At 44.6% G+C, this 23,942-nt stretch overlaps 1 protein-coding gene across 1 annotated transcript in view; it reads left to right on the top strand.

Moving 5' to 3' along the window:
- The first annotated feature begins 781 nt into the window (after positions 1-781).
- LOC144723330 (FH1/FH2 domain-containing protein 3-like) overlaps positions 782-23,942 on the top strand; it is a 179,033-nt gene continuing 155,872 nt past the window's right edge. The window contains exons 1-2 of the mRNA XM_078602034.1: positions 782-1,725; positions 22,992-23,098. Coding sequence (XP_078458160.1) covers positions 1,561-1,725; positions 22,992-23,098 — 272 coding nt within the window. The 5' untranslated portion in view covers positions 782-1,560. The remainder of the gene's footprint in view (positions 1,726-22,991; positions 23,099-23,942) is intronic.

A 23,942-nucleotide genomic window follows, 5' to 3' on the forward strand; every position in this document is an offset into this window, starting at 1 on the left:
AGACAGAACCACACACGCGCGTTGCCAAAGAGTCTGTTCAACTTACTGGGAGCAAACTAAAGCCGAAGATCACTCAACAGTCATAAGCAAGCGCTGTAAGTGATCAACTATTAAGGAGGCACAGGGTCCACACGATGGCGTGGTGTGTGGCCACAACCGCGCTCGGCCGCCTTTGTCTCCCCATCGTTGAAGGCCTTACAGCGCATCGCGTACAATAGCCACTTAAGGTTGAGATGCGTTCCCGGGTAAGCCCCAGGTTGATAATTATGTTACCATTTTCTGGTTATGTTATCCCTGGACAGGAATCGAACTCAGACAACACTGGCTTTGTAGCACATCGCCGCTAACCACAATCATATGCAGGGTTCCCTCGCTTTATGCGGTAGATGTGTTCCAAAAGAAGGGTGCGCACGGCGAAACCGCACGAGACAGCTGCGTACACACCACACACAATGTTGCTGTCCCACGTCCGACAGCATATGAGCGAATCCAAACCGCATATAGCGAATTTTGGGGGTATAAATAAGTGCGTCCCATAAAACGTGCGCACAAACCGAACCCGCCGCTGTTACTGCCGCATGGACATTGGCTACGCGTATTCGTCCCGGCCGGCTTCGACACGCGCATCTGCGTTCCACAACAGCAGCAGCGTCAGCCCCATCAATGCGCTCCTCCTCCTCCTTTCCAAATCCATCCCCGGACTCCTCCAGCCACCCCCCACCTCCAGCCCCCCCCTCTCTCTCTTTTCCTCACTCCCACCTCCTCCTCCTCCCAGCAACACCCACCCATCCCATCGACGAAACAGCAGCGGCAGCGACCCCCGTCATTCGGGGGCTATGTCATTGCTTCCACTACTGCTACGACTGCCAGCGTCAGCCGGCAGCGGCAGCAGCAGCATCACCACCATCATCATCACCACACGGCCGTGTGTGGTGGCGAGAGGCTGAAGAGCTGCGAGAGAAGAAGACGCTCGCTCACATGAGCGCAGTGGGCAGGCGCGCATTGCGCTACGCAGCCGCTCGCTACCACCGCCAACAGCAGCAGCAACACCGCCACTACTAGACCCCAGGCAACGCCGGCACCAGCAGCAGCACCAGCAGCAGCAGCAGCAAGTGTTGAGGCTGGCACCCCTGGTCGGATCGGTCGCTTCATTTTGATAGCTTCGCCTATACAGCGAACGCAGTCGTGGGGGGGGTTGCTTTGAGTGGCGTGCGTGTCTATTTGTTAATTCCTTTAGAATTGTGGTTTCGTTCTGGATTCATTGACGTTTGTATTATTACGTCGTAGTGTTTTTTTTTGTATCTCTCTCTTTCTCTCTCGCTTGTTATACTTATCCGGCTTTGGAAAGAAAGAAAATAACAAAAAAAATCCACGTTTCTTTAAATTGGGGGTTTCGTATTTGCATCCCGTATAACCGCTTGGATTAAGCCACAATAGTCATCAGCATCATCATCATCAACGTCACGCGCACACGGCGTCCGCGCGACACAAATTGCCGTGCATTAGCGCTGGGGCTACATTAGTCATCAGCAACAGCGAGACTCGGGACACGGAACGGCGATGGCCACGCTGACGTGCCGAGTCCAGTTTTTGGACGACACGGACCCGTTCTCCAGTACCAACTTCCCCGAGCCGACGCGACCGCCTACCTACACATTTCTGGAGGACACCCCACTCATCGAGCAGATCTCGGGAGTTCACCGTCTGCTCAAAGCCCCCCACAAGGTGAGAGATCATGGGTTTTACTGTCACCTGGATTTTTCTGTTTGCGCATAGTCACTTTGAGATGTTTTCTTGTTCATGTTTTTGTTTTTTTGTTTGTTGCGGTTGCACCAGATTCAAGAGCCCAATGGCTTACAGGGCTATACCAAATAAATGAAACTGAAAAAAAAGATGATGCCACGCACTGGGAGATGGGGGTGGGTGTCTGGGGATCCGGGTGGGACAGGAGGTGGGAGATGGCAGAAGGTGATCTAAAGGTCGATATAACGTGGGAATAGGTTTTCCCCATTTTTTTGGCAACAAAACAGTTGTGTTAAGATGTTAAAACACCAAACTGAAATATTTTACAAGGAATCATGTCTGCACGAACCACAATACTTGTGGTCAGAATGCAAAGAAAAAAAGTACTCTGATGATATATGCATTGTCTTTGAAACTGATTGGTCCACACCAGAGACAGCTTTCTTAAAAATTGGGGAAACCTATTATCATATTTTGGTACTGGCAAAGGAGGCCCCTATGTAACGTGTGTGATTTTAGTCAACCCTGCATCCGCAGGGTGATAATTATCGAAGCTCTGGGACGGAAGCATTTAAGCGTCGGGGGGTCATTTGTTTAGGATCTATCAACAAGGTGATAATGAAGGCTGGCTGAGATCTAAGAAGGATAACAGGGAGAGGGAGGTGGGGATTGAGGCAGATCGATCCACGTGTTCCCTCCCTTTAGCCAGCAAGCACGACCATACGACGAGAATCGGTGTCGTTCTGCAACGGTCATACAATCGGTTGGAGGGGGGGGTGCGAGCTTTCGTCTCGGGGTGTGAGACCGGGGGAGGATAAGAAGAGCAGGAGGTCTGCGAAAGAAAACAGAACCCTGGGGGTGCCGCGTTGCCATGTGTAGGATGATGGTGCAAACCCATGAGATACACTCCCCACAGATGATGATTCTAATGATTGCCGTAAGTCCACGCAAAACTGCGCGCGTGATCAATTTTGACTCGAAACTTTCTTGGCTGTAGGAATTCATATTCCATGGTTCTTTCCGTAAAGTCACGTAGATAGAAAAATAAAAAAATAAAGTTACGGTAATAAAAAAAAAATATATTTTTAAACACTAATGGTTTAGTGTTGTTTTGTTTTTTATTATTTTTATTCACTTTATTTCTTTATAATTTTTCTATCTACGTGACTTTACGGAAATAACCAAATATTATGAATTCGTGATTACACAGCCCCCCACACCACCCACCCACCCCCTCTGGATATCGACTGGATACGTTGCAGACCGCAAGTGTACGCTCCACAATGAACAGGTCACGTGAGAATCGCTATCTCGATCACATCGATCCGCGTTCGTCGCTGTCTCTTTGTGCCTCGCAAAGCGATCAATTAATGTTTACTGCAATAAACAGAGCGCAGCTTTGCCCCCCCCTCTCTATATATAAAACAAAGTGGCTCTGAAACAGCCGCTGGCTATAACTGCTACTCTGATATCATCGGGGCGTGTATATATATTCCACAGTTTACAACTCGAGTAGTTTACACCGCCCCCCCTCCACCCGACAAAACCACACAGGATCCTCTCTCGATGGAGCGAGTCCCACCCCCTCTCATCTCATCTCTCGATGCAAAAGGCAGACACGGACAGGCCGCTTAACATCATCGCCGTTTGATAATTAATTACTGATGAATTTTGATTTAAAGCTTTCGTGACTGCAGGGATTCATATTCTTGGTTCTTTCGGTAAAGTCACGTAGAAGGGAAATAATAAAATAATATGAATTTAAAACAATAAAAATTCTCAAAACGTTTCGACTGCAACACAAGCAATCGTCTGTGGATTTCACACCTGATGACGATTGCTTGTGTTGCAGTCGAAACGTCGTGAGAATTTGTATTGTTTTATATTCATATTATTTTATTATTTCCCTTCTACGTGACTTTACCGAAAGAACCAAGAATATAATTACCGATGCTTTGTGATTTACTGCAACCGAGTGTTTGTGTGTGTTTTTTTCCCCTCTCTTCTCCCCCCCCCCCGTTTTCCGCCCGTATTCGTTGAGTTCAAACGCCGTCTTGGCCGGCGAGGGTGTATCGCCTTACAAGTCACACAAACGCACGGATGAGTTAATGATTCATTGCTCACGAAGCGTCTCGGGCGCATTTAAACACACAACGCATTCCCGAATTGCTCCTCTAAGTAACTGCAAGTGGCCTGTAAGCTACTTACATTCCACTTTTCAAATACAACCACTCGTTTTTTTCTCTCTCGCTCTCTCTCGCTCTCTCCTTCCATCTTTCGACATGTTTGAAATGTAAATGCGTTATCACGTTTCGTCCGAGGTTGGCGACAAAACACGTTAGAAATATGTATTTACGTCTTGCGAGTATAGAGTACCGGTTAAAGTGGTTTAAGACTCGACAATGTCTCTAACGTCTATACACAATGCATACTTTTACTTTATACGTTGACGAGGAGCGCTACGTGGGGGCAGGGGGGGTGGCTCAAGTGGTTAGCGCACGTCGCTGTGAACTCGGTGACCCGAGTTCGATGCCTGGACATGGGCAATATCTGTGGTGAGTGATACCTGAACCGGTCCTGGGCCCTCATAACATTGACCAGCATGGTGAAGTATGGTCAAAAAACCTCATCCCCATTACCGACATAGTGTGGGTGAGGCCCTTATCCCATCAGTGGTTTGGTCAATAGAGTATCGAAATATGTTTCGTTATAGAGACAGCGAGAGTATGCAACGTCAAACGTATGTTAGTGTGTGTGTGTGCGCGTGTGTCTGCTGCTTCATAATGCGATGCAGATGCATGCAGACTGCCAATTCGCAAAGGGCTTTTAGAAAACAACTCCTCGTGTGTTAACCTATATACAGTACAGGTATTGGATTTATGGGATCACGGTAGCCAGTTTCAAAAGTAGCTATGAAATTATTTTTCTTTTTTTCTCGTCTGGTCGTGGAATTTGTGAGAAAGGAAAAAAAAACCCACGTCCAAGCCCAACTCAATAGGGCATGCATTTGTTGAATGCACGGCACATAACACAAAAGAAATGGCCATCGCCTTGATACACAATACAGTAATGTATCAATGCAAGTATGGTAAAAACAAATGAAACTGCACTGGTATGAGTATTATGAGTTGCATTGCTCTCGATGTTTGACGGGGCAGAGGAGCTCTCTCTCTCTCTGCACAATGATGCCAATACGCTTCCCAAGGAGATCGGATGGAGGGCAGTGCGTGAAACCCAAGGCTGCCCGTCTGTTTGGTGATGTTCAGACGTCCAACAACGGCTGTAAAACGCGTCCGTGGTCGTTTGTCAACTGGAGGTCCTGATCTTTGTTCCGTGCGCGCAGTAATATAGGTCGTCGTGAGTGCCCAGCCCCGCAGGGCTAACACCAGACACCATTGTTGTGGTTTTTTTTTTGCTGGGCATCAATTTATTATCGGTTGACATTTGTATAAAGGAAACACATTTGCAGGTATATATGTTGCATATGATGGGGGTCTATCGATCAATAAATCACACGCTTCTTACACCAGGGATCTTGTACATAATTTATTCCAAAACTTTAGAACCATGCCTTCGTTCATCTACAACCCCACGTTTTGTAACACGAATAAATTGTTCATATGTAAATGCTAGGCCAACCCAGCCTGCAATGTGTGAATACTATTTACTATTTTTATTTACCAGGCAAAGCCCACTGAGCTATTGGCTCGTTTTCAGAGGCAAGCCTGGCCCCACGTGACAGCGCATCCAAGTGACTTAGATCATAGGTGGGATGTTATAGTAGCCAAATCTAACCGCATTGTTTAATTTTGGTTCAATTCTGCATTTTACATTCTGGTGGAATCTTCCTTAGATTGTGTGTGTGCATACGGAGCAGACGCATAGTGCTTAGTCCACTCAAGGTGTTATGATCACAACAGCCCGGATACTTTAATTGTCACAATTCAGAATTAGCAATTTCATTCATTGGTCAATTATTCTCTTTCTATTTTATATAGTGTTAATTTTAGCATCCACTGGGGCCAGGGGTCAGCAACCAAAAAAAGCCCAGAGGAACCACTTTTTTTCAAAATCGTAAAAAAAAAAAACCCTCGATATTTCAAAAGCAGCAACGCGTGTGAATACGGGACGGTGGTCCTGAATAAATAACGTCACGAAGCAGCAGTCCTTGCAGTGCCGCATGCGGCTCGCGCTCCGCAGGTTTTGCCGACCCTTGCACTAGTGGCTGCAGGGGTAAGGGGAATCCATCACATCGACAATACATCTGAACAGACACTCGCAATTCGACGCATATACCGTGAGATGAAGAATCGAAGTTGCTGTAGTTGATGAACCAACAATGCTTTGTTCACACATCTTTGGCAAACATTAAAATCAATGGGTCTCTATGCTCACAAGAGTGTGATTCTGTACTCATTGGTGTAGAAAAAAACCTGAGTCAGTGATGAAATTCTACATTCATACGGCAGGGTAATTCTATCCAGAGAATAGAATTTCCACTATTGATGTAATATATGTATTGTTGATACAAAGTGTAAACTGTCAAAGTGTAAACATATACAGATATGAAATTTTGATTATTTTTAAGTGTGAACTTAACATTCTTCTGGGACATGGCGAGTTAACAAATGCTTTGATGTGAAGAAGCTACTCGGTCTATTAATATGTCAGTGTTTACTTTTAATAAGTATCCCAGTTTGTTTTGTATCCCTTCCACTCTCATATATTCAAACTTGTCATTAAATATGCATTACCGAGCTGGTCACGTGACTCAGTGGTCCAATGTCACAGGCGTCCCAACACCAGAGCAGACCACAGCTGAGATTCTGGGTTTAAATCTTGGTAAGGAGATATTCTTGCCAAGACAATGCTTCTCCAACCGTAGTATTTCCATCTTCAGACGTTTTAATTACTGCAAGTGCACATGGCATTTTCCGAGAGGTAACTGCTCGGGAGGTCCCAACGATGCACACGCTGAGCAGTTAACCTTAGGAAACTGGTGCGTGGACTGGAAAACATTAAACGGGTCTCATGATCGGCTGTCAAAACGTTTGGAGATTTAAAAAAATGCCATTGCTAGAGAAGAATAATCTTGGAGCGATCTTTCCTTTTCCCATAATTGTTCGGCTATTAAGTCGACATCTCAGCCGCCAAAGTGAATGTTGAAACCGGGGCAAAACAAACCACCATTAAAGCAGTTCTGTTGAGAGTTCAGCTTCTCAGCCCGGTCACCAATGGCAGTACAAAAAAACAACCCATGACATTACAATGCACTTAAAAATGCAGATTTCATCTCTCAGGTCTAGTGCATGTGTAATGTTCTTGTAGGGAGATGGAGTCGTCGTAGAGGCAACACGGTTTATTTATAATATAACAGGGTACACTTAAACCCTAACACAAAGGGGTAATGGCCCCTTCCACCCACAACCTGGGGAGGTACAGCCTCCGGGCTATCGTACCTAGTCACTCTGACTCCTCTAGCCTTCTGGCTGGCTAGACCTAGGGGAGGCTGACCCACCGCTGGTCCGGTGGGTCCCTGACCACTGGCCCGTCCGGACCTGGCCCTTAGAAGGACATCAGGCCGAGCCACACATGTTTGGTTTGATTGCCACAAGACACACACTTTGACATGTGTGACTATGGGGCAACTGAAAGGGGGCCTCAGAAGTAGTTCCACGATAAGAATACCCAGAGGGAATTCTCAAACACGATATGAAGTTCCGCTTTCTGTGAGCATTCTGAATGAAAATGTTTTCATCTCAGGACATGACACGGATGAAATGTTTTGGGAGAAAAGAGGCAAAAGGAATTCGATGACTTTACTAATTTGCCATTCGTTGATATTGCAGTCTGGGTTTTGATATGTTATGCAATTGGTAATTATTGACTATCATAGAAGTAGCATTGTCTTCTCATATGATTCATGGGATTTGATATGGAAATGAGAGTCATGTTTTTCGGGGTCAGTTATTATAATTTGTTTTATATCATTCCAAACTCTTTGCTACGTTTCCTTTGTGAGATGTATGGCACGGCTGTGCGATTACTTTGCTTTCTGTCGAATGCGTGTGTACACGTACAGTCCGTTTGGCCAATCCACTGCTGGATGAGGGTATCTCCACACCGTGCCGGTCATGGGTGGCTATACTTCATCACGTGGTCAATGCAATGTGTGTTGCTGACGGTAGAGAGGGAGTGCTGAACAACTGTACTTTGCTGGACTGCCAACAATGCCTATAGCGCCTGCCTTTGCACGCACGGTGGTCACGTGTTCCCAGCAATTGCTAGGCTCCAACCCCATCCTGCTTAGCTTTCGAGATCTGACGAGACCTGGCACATTCCGGTTGATATGATCGTGGGTGGGTACATGCATATTATTTCCTGGTAAAAAGAAACAAAAAAAGACTTTCTCGTTTTAAATCAACCGACAGACACGCTGAACCGGAGGGGGGGGGGAGGTATATATTGTACATAGCTGGTGAGCGTTTTAACAAATAAGCAAAATGCACAGGACACCGTCAGCTGGCGTTCCCTGGCTCAAGTGTGCGGTGCACGTGCAGAGAGGGTGGGGGGCTGAGTCAGAGAGGGTGTCAGCTTGTGCTGGAAAGAAATAGCCAGGATATTTATAGGCGAATAATTGGCCTAGACTCTGGCACCAACCCCCCGGTCCGCCCGATAACTTTGCAGTATGGTTGGACAGAGGGCATGCGCAGGCAATACTTATCCTCCTGTATGCTGTGTATGGCCTCTTTATCAATCCACTGCTGGATGAAGTCTTCCCCATGTCCGTGCGGGTTGCGGGCGTTAGATTACCGTGCTTCATTCATCATGCTGGTCAATTGCGGGTTGGTGAAGCCGGGGAGCATGGCCAAGGGGACTTAGAAGTAAAGTACAATGATGTTTTTTTGTTACTGCACTGCCGTCAACATAGCCCTACAGTGTATAACACCTGTTATGCACGGTGAGCACTCATCCCAATGCTACCCAGGCTCAACTCTGTAGCCTCTGGGATATGGCAAGAGCGAGCACATTCTAGACGATTGGATCAAAGGCTAAATTGTCTGCAATACTAAATTACAGTATATTGTCTGTGTGTGTATCACATAGCATATTGTATGCCTCTAGATGCACCTAGCCTGGCACAAGTGCCGTGGTGACCCAGCTACCCAACTTTGATTCCTGCTTAAGGGCCAACATTGGTGATGGATATCTGAACCAGTACTGTGCCTCCTTTAGGTCGACTCAGCCTTAAACGAGTACCCGGTGTAGTGTGTAAACATCGTCACTGAGGAGACAAATATGGCCGGGCATCTTGCTGGCTACCTACCCTCGTGTGCCACGCCGGCCTTCATAGGTGCTCGCTAACAGCACTTGCCCCAGCAGTCTGTTAAGGCTATACGGGGGGCCTTTGTCTTTGTGTATTCATTGCGGGCCTTCATAGGTGCTCGCTAACAGCACTTGCCCCAGCAGTCTGTTAAGGCTATACGGGGGGCCTTTGTCTTTGTGTATTCATTGCGGGCCTTCATAGGTGCTCGCTAACAGCACTTGCCCCAGCAGTCTGTTAAGGCTATACGGGGAGCCTTTGTCTTTGTGTATTCATTGCGGGCCTTCATAGGTGCTCGCTAACAGCACTTGCCCCAGCAGTCTGTTATAGGCTACTAGGGGTTGTTATGGCGTTTAGGCCAGGAAAGTCACAAAAAAAATTGCACACGAACGACGTATTCACGCAAGCACCCGATGCTCCATTTTGAAGATTTAAAATGAAACATCTTTGAATTGTATTGTTTGGAATTAGATACATTTATTTCTTCATTAAAAGCTTATATCATTTTAACATGTGGAAGACTTCATTGAAAAGGACATTTCGTGTGAATTTTCTCTCGTCGTTAAGTAGATGACCTTGCTGGGGGTTCGGTTCGATGCGGACTTTCACCTGGTTGGGATTGCGGGATTGAGATAAGGCGACATAGAGCTGCTGGCCGTGCGAGAAGACCACCGTCTGCAGATCGATTCCAACGTGATCGAACGTCTGTCCCTGCGCCTCCGTCGTTCATGCAGGGGGCGCGTAGGTTTGCAGCACCCCCTGCATGAAAACGACGGAAAGTGCAGCGTTCATCACAGATAGATAAAGTTGTGTGCTTATATAAGAGTTTTTGCGGGATATTTGTCTTTATGTGGTATTATACATGCAGCCCTCCCAAGAATGTCCATTTGTCTATGATACACACTGGGCCAGAAGATTTGGGTTATTTTTTTACAATATTTCTACCAAGTTACACTAAAGGACGACGCGATTTTCCATGCGGGTATTGCTCACAAGATTGGCACGTTGGCATCGTTCGGTATTTTAATATGAGAATATATATTTTGGAAAATGTACCATAAACTGATGATTATTTTGGAAAGTTTTTGAAGGTGCCTCTCCCCTCAATTGTATTTAGTTGAAGTGGCCAAACCTTAAAAAACGTCGTACTGCCATGTGCTTCATAGCTGTTGGATTTACGAGGCATCCAATGGTGTATCGATCGGAATTAATTATTATTCTCAAGGTGCATAAATGTAATTGTGCATGTGAGAAGCTATTGTGTACAGTTAGATCTTGTTTAACCGCGGGTGGATTATGTGGGTTGCAGATTAAGCGTGCTTGGTTTTGCTGGGTGGTTTCTCCTCACTCGTCAAGGTTCAGTGGACGCAAACTCACCCACGAGTAAACCGATTACTTTATGGAGCAATAAGAATCGACGATGCGTTCCACGTCTTCCCCCTCCTGCCCCCGTTCTACAAAGGTTCACGATGAATACGTTTTTTTTACAGCCTAATGTACATTTGTTTTGCATCATCTGGGCCAATCTTCTCCCCCCATTATCCAGATAATCACGAAATTGACTTTACAGTTCATGCAAACAATGTCCTTACGGTCGCTATATAATTTGACGACGGAAAAAAAATGAGAAGCAATACAAGTGAGATGGTCAAAATGAGACAAGTAAGAATTGATTGTTAAACTGAATCGTGGCCATGAATTATGACAAATGACCCCATCGTTGTGGAGATGAATGGTGTCATTCCTGATCGTACCCAACCTTGAATTACTGTATATCAAGTATCATTCTTATTTTTTATCATTTGAACCTTATGGCGGTACCCCGGGGTACCATAGTACCCCTGGCATAATGTCCGTGATGCAGTTACTGTTAGTCTGCTGATGGTCGGCGATGCGGCAATCGACTCATCTCGACGAGCTGTACACGATGCACCACTACGGTGCGTAGCGCGAACGTTCAGGGTTTCAGCGCAATCGTCCTCGCTGCGTTTCGACATCGCGTAGTGGCACTGATTTCGGATTGATTGGTTCCCCAGTCACGGAGTTAAGTACAACCCTGGAAAAAATAGTGTCCCAGAAATAAAATATTTAATTGCCTCGGCCAGTTTGTATTATTTGGTACCCCGGAGTACCGCCATGAGGATCATTTACAGTCTTGAGTCAATCCGCCGTTGAATGATGGCCTCAGTATATCATGTTGGATATAGGGGTTATGTGACCATACTTAATGCTGGCCTGTTGGTAAAAGAGAGGCATACGACCAGTTGAGATATAACTTGAAGTTAGCTTGGCTGGGAATTAAACTTACGTTTTTAGGATCATAGTGCAGTTCACTAAGCACTCTGCTCTACCCAATAGCACTAAAGATGTACGTAAGGCATTATAATATGGTAGCGCACATATTTAAAGGGCTACAGTATGAGCTACAAATAATGTATTAAACTTTTTTCAGATTTTGGGCTGGTTTGCATTAAACTTATAACTACAATCCTATAATTATTCATTCTCATCCTGTAATTTAATAACTTTGGGGGGGCGTTCCCATTGTCATAGAGATTTGGGTTCCAGTCATAGCCAGGGATCTTTCGTGTAAAGGAACCTGACTTTACATTGCCATTTCGACAGCTGTGCATGCGAAGCATTTTTAGCAGATGTAGGCAACGAAAATAACGTGTATTACGCCAGTGAGTAATGCCATCAAATGGAACTGGAAAAAAATAACAGAGCAGATATAACTTACCAGCAAAAAAATAAATAAATCACAGATCCACATGTCAACCCACTGCCTGTCAATCCACTGCCATGCAGGCATCAAGGGTTGTGTAACAATACTTAACCACGCTGGTCAGTTCGAGTAGGGGAAGGTTGGGGGGATAACAAAATCACGGAGTCTTCTGCACTGCCCTCTGTGCCTGTTTTTTTTGTGTGTGCGGTGGTCATTCATCCAAGCACTATCGAAGCTCAAACCTACTTGGCTTCTGAGGTCTCATAAGATCGGGCACATTCTGGACGATGTGACCAGTGTACAACGAACTAAACAAAGCGGTTTATGCATTTCACGAATGCCCCTAGCAGTCTTCTTCTACAAAACAGAGAATAAATGCTGACAGCACACACAGAAAAGTTGACAGCAAATTGTGAACACCGAAGAGCTGAGATTAATGTTGGAGAATACAGGGCACCATAGTTCCTGGATGCAGAAGTCACTGGCGTGAACATCGACTTCTACTGACAAAACGAAGGCCGACACGACTCGGCTGCAGATGGCCCTCAATGCATTTTCCTTCTCCCGCATTATGTCGCCGCGTGCGCCTTACTCGGCAGTGACGTCGTTATCCCACTGCAGTGTTGGGGCAACGGTAGGCTACATGGCCCCGCAATCTGTCTTCGCAAAAGAAAACGGGCAGCGGTCACAGCGGCCACATTGTGTGTAAACACCAACACTGCAGAGCTGCTTAAACCTTCTGCAGGGTGCAGCCGTCATTGGCCAGGTTTGCTGGTCGTTGCGAGCTGCTGTATGTTGGCAGTGGATGGGACCGCGGAGATTTTTATCGTGGTGAGAATCCCTCATTCCATGCAAATATCAAAGCGTGGGATATTATCGAAGCTGCGATGGTATGCTGTGGAAACTGATTGGCAATAAGAGGCGTCTTAGGGCATGGCATTACAGTCTTCCCATGGGGGTCATCACATTAAGTGCTTCAATCTGCCTAAACACACCAGCACGTGTCTTATCTGACTTGTTTTCATTGTAAGCGTACACCGGTGGCAAAAGGTGTTTTGGAAAATGATTAAAAATAAATAAATATATTCGCCACGCAAGGGAGTGGTTAAAATAATAAGAATGGGGCATATATATTAGATGCATTGGCTCACGCGTATTGCTGCAGTGTATGATTTCAAACTGTAGAAATCCATAGTTTTCACGAACTTGCGCTTAAGCACTCTTCACACACTGCCAATGCACACTATGCCTTGTCTGAACACTTTAGGAGGTTAACATTTTTTTAAATAAAGGCATTCGTTAAATATCCAAATAACGACACCTAATTTTTTTCGAGGCACTGTTGAGGATTTCCTGAGTAAAGGGCCATTATTATTATTATTTACAAAACAGGTTAAAAAGATTCTGAATAAAAATAGCAACATGACTTTGGCCAATACTTGTCGCAAGTGCCACATTTTGTAGTTTTTCATAAGCCTCGTGTTGAGAACGAAGCAGTATTATTCGGAACTGCAGTGCCCACACACTTGTGCTGTGTCAATGTTTGTTGAAGCAATGATGCCAAATGCAAACACGTACGTACAAAAATATATTGGGCTCTGCATGCATCTTTCACTTAAACCCCCCCCCCCCCACAGACGATTTGAGTTGTCCCACTGTTGTAGTGGCTGCAGCACGACCGCTATCATGTTCACGATAAAACATTAAGCCATAAGGCCAAGCTCAGACACATTCCAGCTAAACCTTCGTTGACAAGCGAAAGTAGAAATTGAGATAAGTACACAGCTGCTAGCCAAAAACACAGCGGGTGTGTGTGTTAATTCTAGAAGGACCGGTTTGCCGTAAGTGCTCATTTTGGCATTAAGAGGTGGTCTCAAAAGTGCGAAAATTACAGTTTAACTGAAATGCGTAACTGTTTGGTATGCGATGAAAGAATGCGCGTGTATTTGCATCGGAGGAAACTGGCAAACAGAAAAAAACCCACAGGATTAAGTTATCTGATTCCGTTTTAGTGTCTGTTCAATGCAAGCAAAAGTTCAGTCAGTACCATGGCCAAGCCGAATTAAACTTACTACACATTGCGTAATGATAACGGATGCGAAGAATCGCAACTGGGAGTTATAACCAGGAGCAAATCTAGTGGGGAGGTGACGAGAGAGAAGAGAGGGACATCTCTGCCAGAGATTATGCAGTCCCAAAATAAGCGTGCGATGTCTCTTCTGAATCTTGACTTAAAGCTTTCGTGACTGCAGGAATACATATTCTATGGGTCTTTCGGTAAAGCCACGTAGATAGAAATTTGTCCATAGAAATATTGTAACTCGTGTCGATTGAGTAATTTCCCCCGCAAATTTGTTGCGTGCAAATCAAAATCGGGCCAAAGTCTTAACTGTTTGGCGGTGTCACGAGGCCAAGAAGCGAAGGCATTCTTACAACGGCCCGCAAGCTACCAAGTGAAACCGCCGATGCCTCGATTATCCACTGCGTGTTGATTCACGTTGTCACGTGCCACCTCTGTGATTCTCTTGTGTGCATTACGGGAGCAACCGCCCGTGCCGCCTCGGATTATTGTGCATTCTCGCTTAAAAGAGGGGAAAAAAAATTAACCCGTAAAAACAAAGTTTTTCACTATAAATCCTTCATATGCGTGGCATCGGGGCGGCTAGAGTCCTCTAGTCCTCTGGCTTGAGATGGCTGCCACCTATGGGTCAGATGATTGTCTGGGAGCATTAAACAATTGGTAATTAAATATTTAAAAAAATTTCCCTAAACAGTGTCAAATTTTGGAATTTTTTTTCTCACGAAAATGCATTGTCACGCACAACGAGTCTGCGTGCAAAATGTCAGCTCGATTGGATTACGGGAAGTGGGTTAAAAAACGACCGAAAGATTTGCACGGTCCTAAGCAAGCAAGTGAACTTAATACTGTATAAAGGATTTAAAAAGGTCTGCATTCTCGAGATCACCACAAGCCAGTGGTATTCAAGGCGTCCATTTCAATAACAGCAGTTCTGTGCTGTAGTTGCGGTAGTTATCAAGCACGCCATACGCTGGTGCGGGGATGCTGCCGTGGTAAAATGGTGAGCACACGGGGATTGAAATCCAGAGGGAGCCGGGCTCGATCTTCAAGCGCGACAGTTGAAACAATGGGGACGTTTATTTTACTCCAAACTCCCACCTTTGGGGCCGTCCATAAATGACGTCACGCACCTAGGGGGGGGGGGGGTTCAGACATTTGTGATGATGTGTGACGAGGGGGTGGGGTGAGAAATGTGACTTCACATCAAAATGCGCAACTTTAAATAAATATAGACAACACGTTCGACTTAATTAAATAGACTTTTTAATAAATGTTTTCTCCGACAACATCAGAGTGCAGCGCCACATTAAATACGCACTACAATGACAATAGTTTAATGCGATTTTAAGCATGTTTTTTTTTTGGGGGGGGGGGGCAGAGCTTTGTGACGTCATATTTGAGGGGGGGTCTGACTTTTTGTAACGTCGTGTGACAAGGGGGGGGGGTCAAAAATCGTCCAAAATCTTGTGACGTCACTTATGGACGGCCCCTTGCTACAGTAAGTCGATTGGCAGGTCCCGTGTGGTGGGATCAAGTTTGGGTATTCCCACCTCGAGGTCAAAACATCCTCTATGGAGGCTCTCTGCAGCTCTAACTAGTGGTGGCACCTTTCGCCAGCAGTTGAATGAGCTTACAATTACAGTGCACCATCTTTACCGTATTTAGTTTATTTAACATATAAGTACATAACAACTGCACATTTATATACAAATACTTGTCTCCTCTGTTTTGTATTTGACATCCCCACGTGACTGCCAGCTCTAGATTTAACCTTTTTAAATCACGTTATTACACAATCCCAAGACCACCGGCGAATCTTGGCATTGGGCCTGTTACCACTCGACAAATAAAAAATAATCTTTCAATTTACTCAGTGCCCCGGTGATAACCCCAGCAATGCTGAGACAGCGTGTGTGCGCACACACGCGCAGACGCACGCAGAATCTTACTGCAGACATCATCATCACGCGAAAGACAGAGACCACCTCCTTATAGCCTCTAACAGACTGCTGGGGCAAGTGCTGTTAGCGAGCACCTATTAAGGACAGCACGGCGCCTCAGTACTAATATTTATAACAACGCAGCAGGTCCTCATTTGAGGCTGAGTAGACCTAGGAGAGGGCCCAGGAGTGGTTCAGATATTCGTCACCGTCAGCGGGAATTGAACTCGGGTCACTGGGTTCGTGACGCAGTGCGCTAACCACTACACAACCACTCCTTACACATCACCGTACGCGTACATGCAACACGCAGACGTTCATATGTACATTCATTTACACACAGTTACAAGTACACACAAGACAATACTCATGCCAATATGTTGTCGTCACATCACAGATGTTTATACTTTGGAGATAAGACAATGCACATTTGCAGCCTTTCTTACACATGGACAGACATTCAAACACATGAACGGAGTCTGCACATGCACACAGACACGCATGGTTTTATATATGTACAGCTACTTATATAGGCAGAGCCACACGAAGTCATACAAGCCATTGCAGACTCCCAGGATAGGTTCACCCCACGTGATCCTGCTGGTAGTACGTGTGTAGAACGTTCCAGCCATTTCCTGTAATCTCGAAGGAAATTACAGGAAAGCGATCATCTTGTGCTTCCAAACAACTCGCTTGAATGTCAACCCTTTTATAAACGTGCCAGGAGAAATGTGGCAGGTATTGATTACATCCTTCAAAACAAACAAAACGTGCCATATCTGTGCAACCTCAGGAGGGGGGACATGCATGGCATAAAACCCGGGACCCTGGCAGTCACTCTGAAAGCTCGCCCAAAAAGATCCAAGGCTCACACACATAAACAAATTGTTATTACTTCTAACATTCGACCAACTAAAACACAGTAACAGTAACAACATCTCACATTTGACCGTCACGTGTGCGGCCTGACCAATTAACCCATCTGCACCCAGTGCGTGGTGTAACTTCCATTGTTTACAGATGTTCAAAACGTTTGGACTCTATTGCAAAGTTGGGTCGGGACGTCTCCAGAAGCGATTTACATAACATCTCAAACATTTCAGAGGGCACACCACCACCCCAGTAGCAGTTGTCCATGTGGACAGAGGGTGACTCAGGACCTGGCCTGCAAACGGCCATTCGTCTGCCAGTCAGGGGCCATGATCGCGATGCACAGTCACAATCGAGTAATGTGCAACCTGACGCTGGCATACAATGGGCCTACTCTTGTGGATGACATCAGCCGGAATAATTGGGCCAGCTGCTGGATTCGAACCATGAAACTCTGCAACAAGTGGCGAAGGTGCTGGGCCGTGTCAAAGCTCGCTCCTCGTGTGGCGTTAAAATGCAACGTAGTTTCTAGCTGTATCAGCAGTTGCCATGATGCACTGCAATGCTGAATAATTTCATCATGTGAAATACATTCTTCAGCTTACATTGAACGTGTACACGGCACATCAAAGTGTGCCATGTACGAATTAACTGGAGGTACTGCATTCACCAATGTGGAAAAAAATAGATATATTCTTAAATACATCTTCTTGGTTCTTTCGGTAAAGTCACGTAGAAGGGAAGTAATAAAATAATAAAAATAAAACATAATAAAATAATTCTCACGACGTTTCGGCCACAACGCAAGCACGACGTTTCGGCGTTGTGGCCGAAACGTCGTGAGAATTATTTTATTATGTTTTATTTTTATTATTTTATTACTTCCCTTCTACGTGACTTTACCGAAAGAACCAAGAAGATGAATCCCTGCAGTCACGAAAGCTTTAAATCGAAATATTCTTAAATACAATTACAAACCGTATTCTCGATTATAAGTCGCAATGAAAGGATTGCATAGCATCACTTGTTGAGTCAGTTGTGTTTAGAAGATAGTCATTAATTATCCATTCAGTAAAGTAAACTTGGTATCCAATGCATGTATTAAGGTACAATTATTACTGTCGTTTATTAACTTCCAGACTATCAGGAGACTACGGCGTTGCCTGGGAGTTCTAGATGACAACTGCAAGGAGTGAACGGTGTGAGAGATGATAGTACATCACCACGTGTCATAAACATTTATCTTATAAAGTAGTAAGACATTCAAAACACTGCAGTGCAAGAAGACAAAACACACATCTATACAGAAGTTCACAATCTCTTTCAGTAAAAAAAAAGTGCCAGTATACATTGGATGTGTTTACAGGAGTGGATATTTTTCCACACAAATGAGTGCCATTTTTTTTGCACGTAAACCTGTAAAGCAGTTAGGTGATTCAACATAAAAGTCACGTTAATTGATGATCCAGCGCTCACTGTTTCACTCGAATCACTAGCTCACCCCACCGGCAAGCAGACACCTCCCTCCTATCGCTCATCCATCACTACTACCCCATTGCTTTCCTATCACCACTGCCATGGTCGCTGTTCACGTGAACTTCCCTCGTTGATGCATCCAACCCATGTTGGAGGATGAGCCTGTTCAGTTTCATCCATCACACTGCGTTCACTCACCGTGTTGCAGGTCACAAACACTTCTCCTCTCTCTCTCGACGTCTTCCCTTGCACTGTTCCACTTTGGAATTCCCTCCCATCGTCTCTTTCCCCCGCTCCCCCAAGCCTTTATAATTCTTATCTATTTCAACTTTTCATGGTGCTCTTTGTGAGCGGCCACTTGACACGTGTTGGGCCTTTGAACCTGTGCTGAGCAACTGTGTAAGACACAATAAAAACAAGCGCATACGTATGAGCACACGCTGAGAGGGCATACAATATTATTGTACGCTTTGTTATGGGTTAGTCTATGGTTTAATCCCAGGATATACTTGCCTATCCATCTCTATAACAGAATTAAAGAGCACATCTGGAATTCTCCGAGACTGAAGGAAACGCAGCGTGTTTAGACCGTCTGTTATCGTCATATAAACACTCACGCATCGCTCCCTGGGGTGACACTAGATGAGAGGGAGAGATTCCTGTGGGAAAATCAAACAACGTGGGTGATTGTAGCCATCGCTGACACTGTAGAGAAGTTTCGTGAAGGGTACAGCTCGTTCCTAAAAGCGTGCCATCTCTTGATACGTGCCAGCTGTTGCACATGAATGCACTGTACACCTGTATTTGATAAATACATGCTCCAACCAAGCCAGGGGAACTATAGAAGAAGAAAAAAAAACCTCAACATGGCCCTGTTTTGCTCAAATGTAAGATTTGACACGCACGCTCTAGATCAGTGAAGACAATTATGGTGCCTTTGATGAGTCAACCTCACGCGTGGCGGATTCATCGCCGGGTATTGTCTGAGCACAGACACACTTGGCCTGCGTGATGCAAGCGTCAAATATCTCGGCCAAGCGTTATCAAAGTTGACCGTGTTGACTTTGCTGGCTTGCAGAGCGCGTCCAGGAACGTAAACACAGCTCTTATGACTCAGATAAAGCCGTGCAAACGGCTCGCTTGTTCCACGGCTCCAATGGTGCAGGTCAGTTTTTAGGGTACATGGCATGTGCTAACCAGCCATGGAGTCCTGCGGTTGGTGTGGGCCAATTTTCGCTCAACACGTGCCACTTGCTGTCATTGATTGCCAAGTCCCCTTTACCCACACACACACATACAAAAGACAAAGATCCCCCTGTAGCCTGAACAGACTTCTGTGGCAAGTGCTTATTTGGCGAGCACCTATGACGGTTGGCACGGCACACGACGGGGTGGGTAGCAAGCATCACGCCCAAGCCGCCTTTGTTTCCCCAGTGGCGATGTTTACACACTTGCACTAGGTACTCATTTCAGGCTGAGTCGACCTAGGGGAGGCCGAGGACCGGTTCAGATAATCGTCACCGGTGTTGGCCGTGAGCGGGTTCATAGTGCAGCATGCTAATTCGCGACACGACCGCCTGACTGACACGTTTACCCACACACACACACAGCGAGGCCCACTACACCTAGACAATGTTCCATCGAAATTCGTGAGGGATACGTTCCGGAGATTCGCGTGAACATAAAATGTTGCGGATAATAATATTGGCTTAGGAAAACGTATATTTTTAATGAATCACCTTAAATAAAGACGCAAATAAGCTATGTAATGAATGACGAGTATAATGACACGTCTCTGTATGTCATCAATTTATCTCGTCACTTTATCTCATCACTTTCTTTCTCTCTCTCGATGCAGTTGTGTAGAGTTGCTGATGCGATTTGCGGATAGCTAAGCCCGCGGATAGCAAGTTCGCGAATAACGAGGGCATGTTGTACAGTACGTACTTTGCTGCTGGTGGCTTCTGCTATAGGGGCCATCCATTTAGTACGTACGCATGGAGGGGGGAGGGGAGGTACACCCAAATGCGTATGCTTGCGTATGGGGGTCTAATGACAATGTACGTATGCATAGGAAATGGGGGGGGGAGGGTGAAGCCTCGATAATAATTTGTCTACATTGGCCTTCACATGAGTTAGATACCGGCGGTGGACTTTCTGTTTGCTTAAACACGTTAAGATTATTCATCCTTGATCGTTTCTGCGTGGATTAAGACAGATTTTGCGTACGTACTAAATGGAAGGCCCCATACTTTCTCTAGCTCACTGGGTACATTTGGCACAAGCTATAGCACTGAACCGCTATTCCTTGGCCGCACGAGGCATCAGCAAACTAGGTAGAAGTTTAGGGCTTGATGACGATAATGGAGTGCGCCAAATTCATGAATTAGGTGTGCACGGGACTATTACCTCAATTCAGATGCGAATAAATAACACTTTTTCCACCATTATAGAAACCAAGGCTGTAGCCATGGAGTCAACATTGGGGGGAATACATCTTCCAGGGGTTCTGGGGGTCCCCCTCAGAGGAAAAAAAAAAAATCTAAATTTGAAAACTAATTTCCTGCCATTTTCTGCCTAAAATATAAAAAAATTAATTAACACATGGGATGGACTTTTTGATTATTTTTTGCAATAATGTCTAATAGTGTATTGTATTACATTGCTCCGTTTTTTTTTTATCTTTTCTTGTTTCATTGTATGTAATGGCAGAGATTGGGGATTTATAAAGTACAACCATAACCACAATCATATAAACAGAAATGTATTTTATAGCAATATATTAGGGGGGACATTTTGAGCATATTTGAATTACGGCCTTGATAGAAACAATATTAAATAAATTCCGTATATTTACTGAATGCTATTACCTTCATTGTTTCACACTAAACTAAACAATGTTTTTTTTTACCAGTTAAGGCCCACTGAGATATAGTACTCTTTTGCAGAAGCGACCTGGCCACAAATGAAGTGGCTGATCACGTGGAAATTTATAGCCGCCAAATACTTTCAATTCATGTTTCTAAATGTGGATGGAAAAAAACCAGAGGACCCGGATAAAAATCCACGTTGCCATGGGGAGAACGTGCAAACTCCAATTATACAGGAGTCAGGGTTGGGATCGATCCCACGACCCCCTGTATACCTGCCGAGATAGTTAACATCTCACCACCAGCGTATTATTATTATTGAAGTCGCGTAACATGCTCCCAAATAATACCTGCTCAGGGCTGGTGCTATCGCTGTTGCAAATATAACTTACAAATTAACCTACTCTGAGCCACGTAGCAATTACAATGTTTTGATGTTCTGCAGCAAACATTGTGTTACTTAATTAAAGGAAATATTTTTTTTTTACCAGCAGTAATGTCTTGCAATTTTAAAGTGAAATTAAATGCCGTACATTGATTCTTCCATATGGTGTTCATGTGTTTCATTTCCTGAAAGAAGAGTGTATATTAATGTCTCTATGTTGTGCAATGTGTTATTGATGTTTCTTTTTTGTTTAAGAAGTTTCAGAATATTCGTGTTTAGTTTAGGATCTGTCACCATGTGTTAGGGCAAGACTTTGTTGTGGTTTTGCAGCTTAGATGAAAAAACACACGTGAATGTACAAACAATTCCATTATACAGCAATGTGGCAGCACATTGTGGCCCACATCAGAGGCTATGACCAAGTGTTTAAAGATTTTATAATAACACAGATCATTTAATGTACATTATGAAAACTCTGTTTTTATACTCTTCCCTTTGTCGTGAAAAAAAAGTGTCCATTTAAACATAAATGATGATATTGAAACGTCTTCCAATTCAACACGAGCTTTCTCTCATCATGGGGAGGCTGTGGCCCAGCGGTTGGTGAACGTCGTTATGGACGCAGTGATCCTCGTCCAATTACCACCTGGTCATCGCTAATGTCAGTGGCAATTTGTTATATCTGAACCTTTCCAGGGCTCCCCTATTTCATCCTACATTGGCCAGCATAATAAAGTAAAAAAACAACCCGTCAATGTCACAGCATGGGGAGGCCGCCTTCATCCAGAAGTGGATTGTCTCAAGGGAGTGTAAATTATCATTTTGGTTTTCATAGTCAGATCTGAAAATGAACCTAATTATAACACTGATTAATCACACAGTCGCAGACTACGTGTACATGTTTTTCTCATGTGGCTCTTATGTGCTGGACTAGTCTTGAGGCTGAGCAATGAGCAATTTGATTGGGTGGTAGAACAAACTAATCAAACATATGCAAAATTCCAATGCATGACCTCAACATCTCTTGAGATTTTGTGAGGTTTTCCTGGCTAAATGAAAGACATCATTATCATCATCAGCAGCGTCATCAGGCACGATAAATCCACAGCTGAGTGAAAATCATCCCAAGCTATCACAACTTATCATTATTATACAGAATCATAGTCTCGACAAAGAATTTCCCTGCAGCCTTGTGAGTATTTTCTCTCGTCATATTTTTAAGTCTGCTACATCAACTCAAGGTGCTCGGTGGTCGATGCGGTCGGTACGTTAAATGTTGACATTTTGATAATTGGTTTTTTTACCCTCCTATCTGGCAACAAAACTGACACCTTTTTACAAGGAGTCATGTTTGCCTAGACCACAATACCTGCAGTCATAAAGCACATTATCAGAGTTGTGTTTTTTGTTTGCATTATGACTGCAGGTATTGTGGTCTATGCAAACATGACTCCTTGTAAAAAGGTGTCAGTTTTGTTGCCAAATAGAAGGGTAAAAAAACAATTATCATATTTTTACTGGCAAATGAGGCTCCAATGGTGTTGACATTTTCCCTGTGCTTTGCGTGCTCTTCCGCAGCTGGATGACTGTGCCCTGCAGCTTTCGCACAATGGCACATACCTGGATCTGGATTCCACGCTGGGCGAGCAGCGCGACGAACTGGAGGGCTTCTTTGAGGACAGCGGGTGCGTGTCCTATCCATCGGCAGATGCACCGCATGAAAGGACTGAAAGAATACAGAAATTGGCCAAAAAGTCACTTCTTGCATGGAGCAGCTGTTGATTCAGTTGACTGGTATACGTTAAAGGAGTGGAGAATGACAACCAGCGTTGGTGGCCGTTTAACACATATATATCTCTGTTGATTCTGATTCTAAAGATATTTTTGTTATTGTTGTTGTTGTGTTCATCGGTTATATACAAATTGATAACAGTTTTTTTTGCATTGCTGGAATCTCTCGAATAGCTGAGCAGCAGTCTTGTAAGTGGAATTACACAGTTATGGGAGCAGTTAGATCGCAGGTAAAAGGGCAAAGCTCTGGCTCATGCCAATGCTGGCAGAAGAGCCTCCACTCTCAGAAGCTCCTGAAAGAGTAGTTTCGCCTACGCTTCCATGTTAGCAGCAGATTTTATTTCACGATATCGTGAAATGATCTATCTTGCACAACCACAGGACTTCTCTCTTGGACTACTGTATACAGATGAGTGGGTGTTTCGTAGTGCCAAGCAGCCGAAAGCCCTGCATGCAAACATTATCCACAAAGCTGAGCCAAACCAAATGAAAGGCAAACCCACATTTTGTGTGCCTGTGTTTTTAAAGTGCAGCCTTAGTGACCAGTTTGAGACCACTGTATTCAACAGCATCCTTGAATTCTTGTATTTTTTTTCTTTTAAAGAGACACGTGAAGGTTTATTTGGTGATGAATATCGCAGTGTTTGATTTTACTTGGTTGAATGAAGTGTTTATTTCATTCATGCGTTGTGTTAATATAAATAGGTGTACACTAACAGCAACTGCATCTATTTTCTA

This window comes from Lampetra planeri, chromosome 17 (assembly GCF_965212315.1).
Source record: "Lampetra planeri chromosome 17, kcLamPlan1.2.h2, whole genome shotgun sequence".
NCBI classification, from domain to species: Eukaryota; Metazoa; Chordata; class Hyperoartia; order Petromyzontiformes; family Petromyzontidae; genus Lampetra; species Lampetra planeri.